Genomic DNA, 17,505 nt, shown 5'->3' on the forward strand with positions numbered 1-17,505 from the left:
GTTGACCATATATGTATGAGTTTATTTCTGGGCTCTAGATACTGTTCCATTGGTCTGTGTCTGGTTTTATGCCAATACCATACTATTTTGATTACTGTAACTTTATAATATAGTTTGAAATCAGGAAGTGTGATGCCTCTAGCTTTGTCCTTTAAAAATATTGTCTAAGCTATTCTTAGTCTTTTGCGTTTCCACATATGTTTTATATCAACTTAGCAATTTCTTCAAATGCCTGTTGGGATTTTGATTAGATTCCATTGACTATTGATCAATTTGGGGAGAACTGACTTCTAAACACTACTGGGTCTTCTCATCCATGATAAGGGCATATCTTTCCACTTACTTAGCTTCTCTCAGCAAAACTGTGTCATTTTCAGGTAGTGATCCTGCATGTGCTTTTCAAAATTTATTCCTAGGTATTTTATGTTCTTTATAAATGGAACTTTTCTCTTTGAAATTTCATTTTAATTTGTTTGCTGTGATATAAAAATTCAATTTGATGGAATATATTGTCCTTGAAACTATATATTCTTCCCACAAAGAAAACTCAAGGTTCAAATAATTTCAATGGCAATTTGACCTGATTTAAGAAAGAAATAATATGACTTTTGCAATATTTCTTTCAGAAACTAGAGAAAGAAGGAACATTTCCCATCTTATTTTATGTCCACTTAACACTGATAACAGAAGTTGAGAAAGAGATCATAAGAAAAAAAAATTAGACCAATATGAACAATAAACATATACATGAACAATCTCCAAAAATAATTAGCAAATGGAATTCAGTAATATATATATATATATATATATATATATATATATATATATATATATATATATATATATATATATCATGACCAAGTGGGGCATAACCCAGGAATGCAAGGCTGGTATGACATTCTAAAATTAATCAAAGTAATTCACCACATTAAAGGAGAGAAACCAAAAGATCATGTCAATTGTTGCTTTTTATGTATTTGACAAAATTCAACACCAATATGATAAAGGATATTTACGGAAAATGAGCAGCTAACATACACATTATGATAAAATATTGAATGCCTTTTTCCTAAGGTCAGAAACAAGGTCCGCTCTGAGTACTTTTATTCAACACTGTTCTAGTCTGTGCAATAAGGAAAGTAAAGGAAATAAAAGAAAATAAAAATGAAAAAGGAACTGTCTTAACAGATTTCTTGATTGTATTTATACAAAACTCTAAGTAATTTATAAAAAATAAACTCTTCTAGAACTAAGTGAATTTAGCAAGGTCATAAGATACAAAGTCAATATTTAAAAATTCAGTATATCTTAAAGACGACTTGTTTCTAGTTTTTAAAGAACAGTTCATTACAATTCCAAAATCTTATGAATGAAAAGGAAACTATAATACTGCCTCACACATGACTATAGATGGAAAAATTCTAATTAAGATAATACTAAATGAACTCCAGCATATCACAAAAATCATAGTATATTACAAGAAATGTTTAAAATTCAAGAAATTCATATGTATCAATCAATACATCAATAAATTTAAGGAGAAAAATATAAGATTATACCAACAGATAACAAAACGGCCTTGTTTAGAATTTAGCAGTCATTACCACAGTAGGCATCCTCCACCCCCCTACGTATATTGCAGGAAAATACTTAGAGGCAACAAAGAGAATTGATCTTCAAATAAAGAGTGAATATTATAGCACATGATTAAATGTTATGAAATTTTCTATTAAATTTGGAGAAATTGATGCCTGTATCACCATAATATTCAACCTTATTTTGAAGAGTCTAGCTATTGCAATAAGTAAACAAAGTAGTACATTAAATATTGGAACATAAATAAAGTTTTATTTCCAGATTATACAATTTATGACCTAGAAATCTGTCTCATAAAAATAGAATGAGTGTTCAGGAGACAGATAACCAATGCTATAATTAATGACAGAGAAAATAATTGCATTGCTATAGCAAATGAAGTATCCAGAATGATATTCAAGTCAATTAGGGGAAAAAAAGAACAAAAATAATGGAGAAAGTCAAAGTAAAGAACCAATGATTGGCTAAGAAACGTGTTTGCAAAAAGGCTCAACTGAAACTGAAATTTATAAAAAATATTAAGACATCTAGAGTGAGGCTACAGGAATACTCAATTTGATAGTATTCCTGTCAAATTGAGTATTGACAGGAGTCTAAGAGAATAATTTGACAATATCTAGTATAACTGGAAGTGTATATGACCTTTGATCAATCTAGCAAAATCTAACATGACTGAAAGAATATATAAGGTGTGAGCAATCCTACTTCCACATGTTCAGTTAAAGAAATTCCAGCTCACACAGACCAATGATCACAGACAAGGATATTCACTGAAGTATATCTGAAATAGTGAAAAACTCTTGAAACCTAGACACTAAACAATAAGAAAGGTTTAAATACATTATGGTATATTCATATAAAAATGGGGGCCATAGTGGATGGGGGGAGGAGGGCTGTCACCGTGTGAGGGATATAAATGATAAATGTCTAACTATTACATTGTTTTGTGCACCTGAAACTAATAAAAAATGTTAAAAAAGAAAATAATGTCACCAAAAGATAACACAGAGAAATTAAAAAAAAAAAGGCGGGGGGCTAATGGGGTTTTAATTTTGTAGAAAAATTCAGAAGGCAAGCAATTGATTGCAGAGGAAGATGCGAGCAGCAGAGAAATACACCATGCATTTCTTTTCTCAACCTAGCTAAGCGTCTGCCATCTTAACTAACTAAATAGTCCATCCTTAGGGTCAATCATTTTTGGTTATGGCAGCATTTCCAATGTGGGTTCACATCCCAAAGGTATTAGGTATTGTGAATGGGACTTCCTTAGTAAATTTTAAGATACATTGGGATAAACAAAGTTATGCCAATTATCGTTAGTGTAGGACTCAATCTTCTGATAGTCTGACAATACGCACTTTTTTTCCTTAGAAGGGATTTAGTGTTCAAAGCTTCATAAGCCTGTGTGATCACAGAACATTTTTCAAGTACCATTAAATACTATGTTCCCAGAGACATTCTTTCAGGTATGTTGGGTTAAGGCACTGATATCTATTTGTAATATTAGAGATTATGGACTTACTAATTTCCTTAGGTGTGAAGTTATATAAGTAGGAGGCAGCCTTTATTCTTAGGAATTGCATGATTATATACAGACAGGTGAAATGTCATGATGTCTACAATTTATACTCAAACAATATAGCAAAAATGTAAAAAATGATATAGAAGCAAACCAAAGATAACAATATATTAATAATCACTGAATCTAGAAAGGGCATACCAGTGTTCACTGTACTATTTAAAAATTGTTTCCAAATGGACAGTAGCCTTTTGGTTGTTAGTTTCTAATTTATCATGAATTTTGGGCAGAAAAAGCAGGCTGTAATTTGTCTGCTTTTTGAATTATAAAAAGAAAAAGCATTACAGCTTTCCTTGATTCTTCAAAAGCTTTACCTGCATAAACCATGAAACTCATCAACTCTAGAGATGTTTTTCTCATATCAGTTTTCAGAGATGAGTTCTGATTTTAGAAATGGAAGTTCATTTTACTAGACTTTATTCACAAGCATCTCAATATTAGTAAGGAGTGAAAGGTAATGGAAGGATTTTACAAATTCCTTACACTCATAGGGTCTTCCTCTCACATGAATTTACTAATAGTATTACTAATGATAAAAATAACAGTAGTGTTTATTAAGCATATGCTCTTCTAAAGGTTTTGTTTTTTTAATTGACATTTCATCCTTACAAAAATACCATTAGGAAGGTACTATTATCACTATTTTAAAACTGAAGCACAGAGAGAAGTGTTTTGCGAAATACCACACAGGCTGAGGTTAAATTGTGAGAATTACAGTAAAGATAATGCTATAGCTAAAGCCTTTCCCCACATTCATTACATTAACAGAATTATTTTTTTAAAGATATGAATATTTAAAAAAATTGTCACGCAGGATACACTTTCAGACGTCAGACATTTCATGAGGTGTGTCTGTGGGGTTCTCTTTCTATATTTACCCATAGGGTTTTTCTAGCCCAGAGCATGGTGACTGCTTATTCCTCCATTTTAAACAGCAGTAATTTTGTTTCTTTATGTTTTACTGAATCTTCCAACTGATGTACCCAAAACTACCATAAACAGCAACATGAACATTTAGGTGGCTTTAGCGAAAGCTGTGAGCATTTAGAGTCATATAATTTGTCTCATTCAAAATTATCTACTTCAACAATATCTGTATTTGGTTATCCAGAAATATTGCAGTTCACACTAGCTATATCTGTGCTTGTGAAATGTTCAAATGAAATGATGAGAAGCCCTCCGTTTTCTTTGGAAGCCTCCAAATAGTTCTGGGATAGTGCACAAAGTCTGGGCCATCTTTTACCAGAGACATAGTCACATAAGTATAGTCATACCAATTTGAGAATAAACAAAGGCATATTTAGGTTTTTAGGAAAGGCACACTACATTTGCAAGTGACCTATGATCTGCAGTGGTTCTCCCAAAGAAATGCCAGCAGGCTTGCAAAGGTAGCTAGAATAAGTTAATACATCCCTTTCATAAATTCATTCCTCATATTTTTAAATAAGTCAAACACATTTTCTGATTCTTCCTAAGGTATTCTTTTTTTTTTTCACTTTAGAAGTATTTTCTAAAAAAAAAAAAAAAAAAAGTATTTTCTGTTACAGTGCTATATAAAGAGTGGTCCATGTACTGATGCTGGGCCACAGAATGTTTGCTTCTGGTCTGTAATGAGCTGAGTAGAGACAGAGAGAATAAGCATTTAGAAACCTTTTCAACAATTTGACAGAGCTAAATTTATGTCTGTTAAATGCAATAATAAAATCAGGGCTTTCATTTGACTGTTTTTCTTTCCATTTCATTTTTTTCTGGTAATCCTGCTTTACTGCATTTTATAAAAGTTTTGGTGAACAACAGTGTATGTGGCGGGTGCCCTTCACCTTGGTCTGAGGTGCACTGCACTGATGCAATTTGCTCAAGTTTAACCAAGACTGGGTGATGCTATAATTTTTCAACTCTTTACATCAACACGTATAGTATAAAACTATTTCTGTTAAGTTTTAATCATGAAATGAGGGATTCCCATGTTACCTAAGAAGTAAAATATTTCTTAAATTATGAGTTTTCTGCTGTTTAAAAGGCAATTTCTAAAGGCCATTGTATCCTCTTTACGTTATGCATAGGGTTTCCTCACTAATATGATTTCTTTGATGTAAAGTAAGTTGATCACTACGAATAAAGGCTTTCCCACATTCTTTACATTTGTAGGGTTTCTCACCGGTATGAATTCTGTGATGACGAGTAAGTTCTGAATTAACACTAAAGGCCTTCCCACATTCTTTACATTTATAGGGTTTCTCACCAGTATGTATTGTGTGATGTCGGGTAAGTTCTGCTTGAAGACGAAAGGCATTCCCACATTCTTTACATCCATAAGGTTTCTCACCAGTATGCAGTCTGAAATGTTGAGTAAGATGATACCGACGACTAAAGGTCTTTCCACATTCCTTACATTCATATGGAATCTCACCCGTGTGAATTCTTTGATGTAAGGTAAGTTGATAACTACAGATAAAAGCATTCCCACATTCATTACATATGTAGGGTTTCTCACCAGTATGGGTTCTGTGATGTTGAGTAAGATGATAGTGACGACTAAAGGTCTTCCCACATTCCTTGCATTCATAGGGTTTCTCACCAGTATGGATTCTGTGATGTTGAATAAGATGATTGCTACGAATAAAGGCTTTCCCACATTCCTGACATTTATAGGGTTTTTCACCAGTATGAATTCTGTGATGCTGAGTAAGTTCTGTTTGAAAGCGAAAGGCCTTTCCACATTCTTTACATTCATAGGGTTTTTCACCAGTATGAATTTTATAATGTTGAGTAAGATTGTAGCGACGACTAAAAATCTTCCCACATTCCTTACATTCAAAGGTATTCTCATTGGTGTGAATTCGCTGGTGTGAAATAAGTTGATTGCTACGAATAAAGGCCTTCCCACATTCCTTACATTCATAGGGCTTCTCACAAGTATGAATTCTGTGATGTCGGGTAAGTTCTGCTTGAAGACGAAAGGCTTTCCCACATACTTTACATCCATAGGGTTTCTCACCGGTATGGATTCTATAATGTTGAGTAAGATGATAGCGACTGCTGAAGTTTTTCCCACATTCCTTACATTCATAGGGAATCTCACCGGTGTGAGTTCTCAGGTGTAAAGTAAGTTGATAGCCACAAATAAAGGCTTTTCCACATTCCTTACATACATAGGGTTTCTCACCGGTATGGATTCTATGATGCCGAGTAAGTTCTGTTTGAAGACGAAAGGCTTTCCCACATTCTTTACATTCGTAGGGTTTCTCACCGGTATGGATTCTATGATGTCGAATAAGTTCTGCATGAAAACTGAAGGATTTCCCACATTCTTTACATTCATAGGGTTTCTCACCAGTATGAATTTTCTGATGTTGAACAAGGTATGAGCCATGACTAAAGGCCTTTCCACATTCATTACATTTATAGGGTTTTACCCCAGTATGAATTTTCTGATGTTGACTAATATGTCGTTGAACCCTAAAGGTCTTTCCACAAATCTTACATTGATAAGGCCTCTCACCAGTATGAATTCTTTGATGTTCAGTAAGTTGATAATGAAGTCTAAAGGCCTTCCCACATTCTTTACATTCATAGGGTCTCTTCCCAGCATGAATTGTCTGATGTACTCTAAGGTCTCTAACACGACTAAAGGCCTTGCCACATTCCTTACAGTCATAGGGTTTCATACCAGAATGTATTCTCTGATGTTCGGTAAGGTGATAATGAAGTCTAAAGGCCTTCCCACATTCTTTACATCCATAGGGTCTCTCCCCAGCATGAATTGTCTGATGTACTCTAAGGTCTCCCACACGACAAAAGGCCTTCCCACATTCCTTACATTTATAGGGTCTCTCACCAGTATGAATTCTTAGATGTTGAATAAGGTATGACTGTTGTCTAAAAGCCTTCTTACATTCCTTACATTCATATGATTTGTCTCTAGCATGAATTTTCTGATGGAGAGGAAAAGATAAATGTTTTTGGATTATCATTTTACTAACACATCTCATCTGTCCTTCTTGTTTCTCAAATTCATGTTTATACTGCAAATCATTTCTGAAAACTGTATCCCGATGGATGAAGGTTTTATTCTTTTCTGTCTGCAACTGAGATAAATATATTTCACAAATATCCTTTTCTGGAAATAACTTCTTGGTGACACACTTAGATTCCAAATCTGAAAAAAAAAAAAAAAAAAAAGCAAAAGGGAAACAAATGCTGTTATGTGATTTTTCTGTGCTGACGGTGGAGTGAGGGGTTGCTTCTCATAGTAGAGAGTGGCATGAGGAAGGGATTACTTTTGGATATGATGGATATATTTACTATTTTGATTGTGTAATAGTTCCACAACATACGTTAAGTCAACTTATCAAATTGTACACTTCAAATATGTTCAGTTTACTGTATGACAATTATACATCAATGAAACTGTTTTAAATTTACAGAACTTGACACTTAAAATGGATGCATTTTATATTACGTAAAGTATGTCTCAATACATATGATTAAGAAAATACACCTGTCCCATGACTCAGCAGTTCCACTTCTATATATTTCCAAGAGAAATGAAAACATAGGAGAACACACAGAGAAGTGTAACAGAATGTTCAAATCAGCTGGCGTCATCTGGTTTGGGAATAAAACCCAGATGACCTTTGATCTCAGAACTTTTGCATTTGCTGTTTACTCTGCCCGGACTGCTCTTCCTCAGCACTCATAGGTCCTCAGACTTTACTTCATATCTCTGTTCAAAGGTTAGCACCTCAGATCGGCCTTTGATATTACCTAAATTAAATTAGCCCTGCCAACCCTCCAAGATTCTGTCTCCTTACCCTGCTTAATTTCCTTCACAACACATATTACAGCCTGATAATGTCTGGTCCACATGTCTCCCTTACTACAACAGCAACACCTCCACGACAGTAGGAACCTACCTCAATAGCTCCTAGACTCTAGCACGGTGCCTGGTTTCAAGTAAATAGGTGTGAGACAAAATAATTTTAGGCACTGGAGAAATGCATATAAGTGTAACGATAAAAGAGGACGTGGAGACATAAGTAAAATGGTTGTGAAGGGGGAAGAAAGCAGTCCTCTCTTTGAAATAAATGGGGGGAGAGGGGAATAGAAGAGAAGAGAAACGAGGAGCACGGCAAATGGGGGTAAAGATAAATTTCCTCTGGTAGCTCACGTGGTGAGGATCTTAATGTTTTCCCAGGTCTCAGGCCTTTTCTCCACAGGCCTTGGGCTTTTGAAGGGAGCTTTCCAACCAACTTCTCAAGGGTGTGCCTCTCCCTGAGTTGGGGTGCTTAGGATGGCATCTCCCTGCCTGATTAGTCATCACCCACCTGTGTACCAACTTCTTGTTCCTTCCCTCATTACCATCCAGGGCTCTTTCTCTTGCTCCAATAAAGTAATCACATCTGGCTTAGGAATGGAACATCCTGCTCACGAGAAAGAAATGCTTGATGGAGAACATGATTTAGAACAAATAAATAAAACAAAACCCGTAAGCTCAAAATGACTTAATTCAGATTTGACTATCTTTATATCAAACGCGGTCAAAACAGTACTTGATAAAAGGCCACTGAAGAATAGTGACATTTAAATGGATCCATGATCATAGGACTAAAAAGACCAGATGAGGAGGGAAAAAGTCTGCTCTGCTTTTAAAGGCGAATAGAGAAGGGTTAAGACTACAGACTCTGGAGCCCTACAGCCTGGGTTCAAGCCCTTTGCCACCTGCCAGCTATGTGACCTTGAAAAGTTACTTACTCTGAATGTATTACACTTTTATCAAATGAAAAATAGGGCTAATATACCTATTTCATAGGGCTGCTCTGAGAATTAAATGAATTAATATATTTAAAGGCTTAAAAGAATACCTAGTATACAATATTTTAATTGTTGTTATTTTATTAAAAGAAAAATACTGTTTCCTAAAACACTTCCAGGTTATTCCGCAGATATTCTTTCAATGGAAAATGCAAAGTTCACAAACTATAACTTTCAACCACAAGGTAGGTTAAACAGACTATGTCTCTTCTAGGATGGGATATGTTTGCTTGAATTTTAAATGGGTATTGTTAACCCAATCCACCAGTATGTAAACCACAGAGGCTCTTTTGATGATCACAGAAAACCAGAACCCCGAGACTGGCTGACCTCTTTGCAGGTGGGCCAGAGCATTAACACGCAGCTGCTATAGGAATTCTAATCATACACATTACATGAAACGTGGCTTCCCGGGAAATGTTGTAGAAACCAATCTGGGAATCATTTAGAAAAACAGGCAATTGCAGGAAGGGCCAGAGGGAGGTGTGAAGGTCACTGAAGGATGGGGAAGATGAAGGCGCTTAACAGAAGTGCCCATTTCTAACCCAGTAATGCTCAAACCATTTCTTTTGAAATAGGGGGCAGAAAGTCAGCTGCTGTCTTAAAACAGCTCTGAAATGCAACAATAGGGGAAAGTGATATTCCAGAAAACGGACTGTAAATTATTTGTGCAGTTACCCTCACCCAGTGAGACCAAGTTGCTGTAGTTCTCCAACATCACGTCCCTGTACAAGGCCCTCTGAGCAGGGTCCAGGCATTCCCACTCGTCCTGGGAGAGGTGTATGGCCACGTCCCTGAATGTCAGAGACATCTGAAATGACAGACCCATGTATTATAAACATTGTTTTAAATGTATTTTTAAGATGGAAAACTGCTTTTCAGGAAAGAGGTAATATAGCAATTGAGTAAATTGTGTTCAAGCCTATGGCACGTAGGGAAAAATAAGGAAATTAGTATTTCTAAAGTAGAGTAACTATATGCTTTGAAAGAATACTGTTAGTTGGGGGCCCAGTATAGTGGCAGCAACCGAAACTGTCCCTGCGACCCAACGAGAGGAGCCAGTTTGAGACAATGCCGCCCTGGAGACAGCTGAGGAAGCAAAGGAGCCCGCTGAGGCTGACATCACTGAGCTCTGGCGGGACATGTTCTCCAAAATGGCAACTTACCTGACCGGGGAACTGATGGCCACCAGCGAACACTATAAGCTACTGGAAAATATGAATAAACTAACCAGCCTGAAACATCTTGAAATGAAAGATATTGCTATCAACATCAGTAGAAACTTAAAGGACTTAAACCAGAGGTGTGCTGAACTGCAGCCTTATCTGGATCAGATCAATGTAATTGAGGAGCAGGTAGCAGCTTTTGAGCAGGCAGCCTACGAGTTGGATGCATATTCAAAAAAACTGGAAGCCAAGTACAAGAAGCTGCAGGAGCGAGGAAAAACTTATTCCTGTGGAACAAAGTCTTTTTTAATGTGGAAGAATATTTTATAAGACCTGCATCCTGAGGCTGAAGAATTGTCAAAACTCCTCAAAAGGAAGCCGTGCTGGCCATCCCAGAAACATCCCACCGTTGGAGTAAACTAGAGGACTGTGGCTACTCCTGCACTTCCCTTGGGGCAGAATCCCTCAGAAACTCACACTTATAACCCCTTACCTTTTACTTGAATGCTTTACTATCCGTTCAAGACAAAGAGTCTCAAAGTTCAGGATAAATCTGGGCTTGCCAGTCGAATCAAATGAGAAGCCCTGTTTTCTTTACATTATTTTATTAAGTGGCTGGATTTTGAGTTACTGTGCAAATGGTTGTTTTTTCTCTTAATGATGCTACTGTATTGCTAACAAGATTAAAAAAAGAAAATAAAACAAACCTGTTCTTAAAAAAAAAGTATACTGTTAGTTGAATGACAACTATAATTGAAAAGAAAAAGACTATATATAGAACAAACTTGGTAATTATTGTTATAAATGAATCATATTTTTTAAAAAAGCAACACTGTTGGCACAAACAAAGTGTCCTGTATATAGTTGGATAACATAATTATCCAAGGGTCTAGAAATGAATAAAATAATCAAAGTTTCCCAATGAAATGAAATAATATACATAAGCACACCACATATCATGTGCCTGTATGTGAGTTCTGAATAACTGAGTCCCATTCTCTTTTCCCTTATAGGAATGAAAAAAAAAAAGAAAAAAAAAAGTAGTGTTTTTTCCAAAAAGTACTCTAAAATCTCTGTCTTAGGAAACAAGACTTGATTGACATTTGATTTCATTGAAACTCTGGCTCATCATTATGTCAGATAACGTCACAAGCACTTTTCCTTGTAACAAATGACCAAGTCTTTAGTTAAATACTTTATTGGCCGGCTAATCACTGATCTCGTGGATACATCAGACTAATCCTTCTTTCATATTTAGGCATTTAGGTTGGACGAAATATCTCAGGTCTGCCCCAATGTTGACAGGCTACTTTCATCCCCCGTCAGGGATGTGGGTGGTCTTCGGACTGGCTACGACCACCATGCCTCAGGAGCATCAGCCTCGATCCTGAGCTAGAGGATGAAGATGCAGGATGACCCAGTGACACTGATGCCACTGGAGACCAGCACCACCTCCTCTACCACAAAATTGACCCTGGTCCTGTTGTTCATCCCTCCGGGGACCCCCTGGCTAGATCCCTGAGATCCCCACATACAGGCCTCAACCACACTCCAGGCCAGTCCTATGAGCTAAGATCTCACCACATGCAGAACACTCAACACTAAATTGCATCTTATCAACCTGCAAAACTCAGGTCTGTGGAGTCTAATGGGACTATCAACTCTGTGTCATGGAATCATGACTCTTAACCAAGGAAGTTAAATATTTCCCTCAAGTGACTTCATCTTTCATGTGCCATCAGTGCACCTGAGAGAGGCTGGGCACACCGAGAGGTGGTGAATAGGCGAACACAGGCAAGACAGACGAGAGGCAAACGAGGAGGACACGAGGCTGTGTGGCACCACCCTTCACTGGGATCGGAGTAACGGGAGCAGGTTCAGCAATCGGATTATCTTAAGAGGTAAGTCTCAGGATAATAAAAATGATCTCATGAATTCAAAACCACAATACATCAAGGAGGAGAGACGTGAACTTACATGGGCCATGGTTTTAGAACTGCAAGAACCTGTCAGTCCTCTTGGGGCTTCCTCCACTGGAGACGCAGAGTCCAAAGAAGCCAGGGCTGGGAAGGAACAAGAGGCTCTGAGACCAGGCCTGCCTCAGAAATCCCAAAATGACTTAAGCGAAAATGATCCTGTTTTGCCTTCTTTCTGATCCCATTTCCAATGCCCCACATACAAGTCAGGAGACACAAGAGGGAATTTGGATAAAGCCAAAGCCTCCCTATACCATGGGGAAGCACCTGCTCAAGTGTAGATACAGAGCAGAGCCCCCCTGCATGAAGCCAGACCACACACTGCAGCAGAAGGGTCTCTGGCCCACCCCAACTTCTGATGATGTTGATCTGTAGCTGAGACCAGACCAAGTCCTGCCCTGAGCAGATCCGCTTCCTTCTAGAACTGAGAAGGGGCTGCCCCATCCAAACCTGAATATCTTTCATGGTTTAGGTACATAGCTGGACTCTGCAGACTCTCAGGCAGAAAACAGGCAGTCTTTCCCACTGCAAAATGCACTTCCCACACGGAATCCCTCTACAGCCAAAACTACAGCCCCCAGAATCCTCTGGGCTCTGTTTCCCACCAACCTCTACTTCCTAATCAGAATCATCTATACTGGTTTCCTGCAGGAAGTCACTGACTACACTAATCTCTCAATATCAAGGCTGCTGAGGTGTGAAACCATACCGGCGGTCTCGAGGTGACTACAACAGGAATCGATACATTTAGTATCTTCTCTGTGATGGGTCCTTTGTCATATTAACATTTAATAATGCAACGTAGTTATCCCCATTCAACAGATGAGGTTAAACGGAGGCTCAAAGTAAAGTTCCTTGATCAAATTCAGTTAGTAAGAGGCAGAACTGTGTTTAGAATCCATGTTTCTCTAAACATAAAGCCAATTCTCTTTCAACTCTGGCTTTTTCCTCTGTAACCCAGGAATTCTTCCTTTGAGTGAAACCTAACCACAGGTAATTCACTAAAAAAATAACGTATGCGGTCAGACAAATTAAGTTCGCGAATTCATCCTAGGAAAAATGCTACGTACCTCATTGCTGAATATCACTACAGTCACCTTCGAAATACTCCCCTTCGAAAGCTATGCACTGACGCCAGCACCTAGTCCACCCTTGAAAGCAATTTTGGAACTCTTTTTCTGGAATGGCCATCAGAGTTATTGTTGTATTACCCTTGATGTCCTGAATGTCATCAAAATGTCTTCCTTTCAATATTTTCTTTATCTTTGGGTAAAGAAAGAAGTCATTGGGGGCCAGATCAGGTGAGTAGGGAGGGTGTTCCAACAGTTATTTGTTTACTGGCTAAAAACTCCCTCACAGACAGTGCCGTGTGACCTGGTGCATTGTCGTGATGCAAGAGCCATGAATTGTTGGCAAAAAGTTCAGGTCATCTAACTTTTTCATGCAGCCTTTTCAGCACTTCCAAATAGAAACTTGGTTAACTGTTTGTCCAGCTGGTACAAATTCATAATGAACAATCCCTCTGATATTAAAAAAGGCGAACTTAATTGTCTGATCTTGTATCATCCACCAAAGTTATTAAATTTCAATACAATTAAGGAGACACTTGTTAAAGAAATAAGGAAGTACAGTTTATAGTTATCAGACTGGCAGATTTAAAAGACTGCTGATATGCCATATGAGCCAGGGCATGGGGAAATAGCTATTTAGTAGATGCTGTCAATTTGGGCAATCTTTAAATAGGACATATAGAAGTATGTGAAAGAATTTAACCACACAAATCTACTTCTAGGATTGTGTCCAAAGAAAATGATTGTACATGTGCTTTAAGATGTATGCAAGGATGGTAGTGTTCAGCATTCTGAGTCCAGCAACAGCTGACTGTTAAGTAAATTATAGATAATCTATGAAATGGAATTAAGTGGATGCTAAGTACTATACTAAATTGGAGAAAATATTTAAAGGACATGGAAAATATTCAGGATACACTACAAATAGAAAAATCAGGTTAAATACCAGAATACACAATGTGATTACATTTGTAAAAAATACACACACACACACACACACACACACACACACACACACACACACATACGTATATAGAAAGAAAGAAAGAATTAAAGACAGGCAAAAATCAAGAGAGAAAAAAGTTAAAAAAAAAAAAGTTTAAAAAAAAGAAAAAAGTCCAGAAAGTTATATATCCATGTCAAAACTGCTGATCTACATGACATATTTTGATATTCTTTTGCTTAAGAATAATCCATAACTTGTGGGTATGAAATTTATCAGGCGGATCATTTCTTAAGTGATATAAGTGTCTAACCACTGTGCTGTACATCTGGAACTGATAATATTTAGTGTCAACCATAACTGAAAAATTTTTTTAAAATTTAAAAAGTATAATCCATAATTTTTAAACACAATTTAAAATATACATGTTGACATATAATTTCATTTGGATAAGAGAAAGCTCTTCCTTTCTTAAACAATTCCCTTGAATTTGAAGAAAAAGTTCAAGATAATCTGAAATATTACCTGTTGTATTTTTATTGAATATCTTTTTTTCCTTTAGCTGCTCACACCTGAACCAACGCTCTGATTTTTTATATATGTCCATGTATATGAATGTACTGCAATGTCTTGTATGTATAATATAAGAGGTGGTCTCAATGAGGCTTCCTTTCATGTACTCCTGACAAATGTATTCCTGAGTTTATTTTGCTCTGAAACTATCCTTTCAGCCACAGTATCCTCCAAACTCCCACTAAAAATATCTTCTCCGATGAGTCTCACTTTAAATCGAACATTATTAGAATAAAAACTATAAGATATGAAGTTGTGCTATCCAGTATGATAACCAACAGCCATATATGGCTATTTAAATCAAATTTTAAATTAAGTAAAATCAAATAAAATTAAAAGGTCAGTCCCTCAGTAGCAGTAGCCACATTTCAGGTGCTCAGTAGCCTCATGTGGCTAGTAGCTACCATATTGGAGAATGTAGATATAGAACATATCCATCAGCACAGAAAATTCTACGGGACAGCGCTGGTAGGAAGCATACAGCATAAAATCCACTTATTGCCACAGAGTTCCCAAGTTCAGAATAATTTGGTCAAAACTTGACAGAAGTAGCTAGAGATATAATATCTCCTTCCTATGAACTCCTAAGGCATGTGAATTTCTCTAGTGGCTTCTATTACTTTCTATCTCACACTTACTCAGTCTATTCTGATTTTATGTTATTTGCTGTATCTTACAGGAACCTTACGAGTAGCAACTATGTTTTCAGTGTTTGTATTCTTGTAATTACTATCATAAGATCCAGCATACTATATGAGCCCTTATTTCTGATATTTGATTAAAATTCCATTTTTAGGCAGTTTTTCTTAGGAGACGGCTATAAAAGCACATTAAGATATATGCATAAGAGGTTTATTATATAACAACTTAGAATAACCAAGTGTTATAAATAGCTACAGAAGGCAACAGGTTAAATAAATGATGGTTGGTGATAGTGGCACACCAACACTTTATTAATACTGATTATATTGGTCCATATTTATTGTAGAAGAAAGACATTCATGATGAATTACTGATTGATATAGGCAAATTAAAGAAGTATGTAAAACTATGGGAGGGATTATAATGTCATTAATAACACAGACTTGTCAGACTATCAGAATGTGAATCTTAATCTGACACCTACTAACTTTTCATTTAGTTTATTCATAAACTAGGGATAAGAATAGCACCTATCTCATACAGTTGTCATGAAGATTGAGATAATTACTTAATAAAAGATAGTACTTAATAAAAGATGTGTACTTTTTCTTCTTATGACAAACTTTATTAACATAAATCTCAACTCCCTGATTTCTTGGGAAAAATCCCTGCCCATGATGACACAGATTTCTAATCACAGACTTCCAATCACATTCCTGTTTCCAAAAGCCTTAAAAGGCAGATGACCATGTTACTTACCTACTGACACCAGTCAAACCATCTCTGATCTTGCCTTACTTTTCAACTGAGGTTTTGGAGAAGATCAATGATGTGATTTCACCTAAACACTAATCTCAATAAAACAAAGCTTTAACTTTAGACTCCAAGATATGCGTTTCCTGCTATTATAAAAAGTGAGTCAGATGAATGATTTGAAAAATGAGGAGGGAGCATTTGAGGGCCAGTGAGGAGAGGGATCCATCTGCATGACCCATCATTCATTGGAAAGAAAGGCCTAAGATAGGCAACTGAACATTTCAGGAAAATAAAAGCAAATGTTCCCAATTTCTAAAAACAAAAATGTGAGGTATGAACAAAGAGGAAATACAAATTCACCTAATCTGGACTTTTAGATGTCCAACAACAATTCTTCCCTTCTCCTCAGGAGCCTTGTATTGAATGGTAGGACTGGCTAAGAAGGAACTTGGGAAACACAGGCCTTTCTTAGAGTACAGGCAGATGGAGAAAATCCCCTCCAAAGCCACATTTGCTCTGCTCTCACACACATAACCAGAGAGGAGAGGGAGGCTGGAATCTGTCTTTGAATTCACAGCAGATTCCTAGGAGCAGAGGTATGGGAGTGCTATGGTTCTGAAAAATGTAGCAGCACCCACAGCGCTTCCAAGCAGGGACACTCCCATCATTTCGTCCCAGAAGTCTGCCTCAGGAAACACTTCTACACCTAAAAGTCCCATCCCAAGCTCAGGACTGTGCCTTCTTGTTGGGAACCTTCATTTTAGGGCTCAATACAATATTTGAAATGTCTTGGGGACATTTTCTTGGGGACACTGTTCTGTGCGAACACGGGATTGTGAGGGGAGGGCGGGGGAAGCACCAGGGTCAGCCTCACAACCTCACCCACCCTCACGAAGGCCCAACCTGGACTTGACAGACAGGTGGGCGCGCGTGCGTATACACACACACACACACACACACACACACACACACACACACACACACACTCATACACGCAATCACACAATCCCCTCTCCTCTGCTCCTTAAGCAAGCACAGGCCTGAAGCTCCCGGCATGAAGCGCCGGGTCCACGCCCCAGGTTTCCTTACTTTGGTCAGCAGCCCCATCCCCACTCCTAGTCCCATGAGTCCCGCCCCGTCTCACCTAGCACCGACTTCTTCCCCGGCTGCAATTAATTCATACACGGTGGCTGAACCTCTTAGAACGCTCCGTAGAGGGCCCTCAGGGTCGTAGCTAACACCGCCGCTGGCGGTTCTGGGAAATGTAGTTCACAGCTGGAAGCCGGTGGGCTTGGACACTGAATGCGCAGGCGCGCGCGAAACCGGGGCGCCAGCTGGTGTTCCAGTGACTCACGGGGTAAGTGGAGGGCACCTCACACTCGGGGGCTTT

General features: G+C 37.6%; 1 protein-coding gene and 1 pseudogene across 3 annotated transcripts; one reads left to right on the forward strand and one right to left on the reverse strand.

Annotated features, from left to right (window-relative positions):
• Positions 1 to 950: 950 nt before the first annotated feature.
• ZNF546 (zinc finger protein 546) lies at positions 951 to 17,377 on the reverse strand. 3 transcript variants are annotated; one of them, XM_019751348.3, is made up of 5 exons: positions 17,260 to 17,377; positions 12,133 to 12,218; positions 9,674 to 9,800; positions 8,503 to 8,598; positions 951 to 7,334 (listed from the first exon to the last, which is right to left on the reverse strand). In XM_019751348.3, the coding sequence occupies exons 2-5, from the start codon at positions 12,139 to 12,141 to the stop codon at positions 5,224 to 5,226; spliced, it is 2,343 nt and encodes a 780-aa protein (XP_019606907.3). In that variant the 5' UTR covers positions 12,142 to 12,218; positions 17,260 to 17,377; the 3' UTR covers positions 951 to 5,223. The 3 variants fall into 3 exon arrangements, with proteins under 3 accessions (XP_019606907.3, XP_088656286.1, XP_074170426.2); XM_088800160.1 differs by lacking the exon at positions 17,260 to 17,377 and adding an exon at positions 13,202 to 13,270; XM_074314325.2 differs by lacking the exon at positions 12,133 to 12,218 and having other exon boundaries at positions 17,260 to 17,360.
• Positions 9,797 to 10,726, forward strand: LOC109458042 (biogenesis of lysosome-related organelles complex 1 subunit 2 pseudogene; annotated as a pseudogene).
• Positions 17,378 to 17,505: the final 128 nt, after the last annotated feature.

This window comes from Rhinolophus sinicus, chromosome 8 (assembly GCF_057876585.1).
Source record: "Rhinolophus sinicus isolate RSI-liver-muscle chromosome 8, RSI-T2T, whole genome shotgun sequence".
NCBI lineage: Eukaryota > Metazoa > Chordata > Mammalia > Chiroptera > Rhinolophidae > Rhinolophus > Rhinolophus sinicus.

What these genes read in the sequence shown, in the direction of transcription:
- ZNF546 (XM_019751348.3), bottom strand. An exon ending in CAGCAACTTGGTCTCACTGG is followed by an intron (nt 8,599 to 9,673) that starts GTGAGGGTAACT and finishes TCTCGTGAGCAG; the next exon opens with GATGTTCCATTCCTAAGCCA. An exon ending in AACAAGAAGTTGGTACACAG is followed by an intron (nt 7,335 to 8,502) that starts GTGGGTGATGAC and finishes TTTTTTTTTCAG; the next exon opens with ATTTGGAATCTAAGTGTGTC.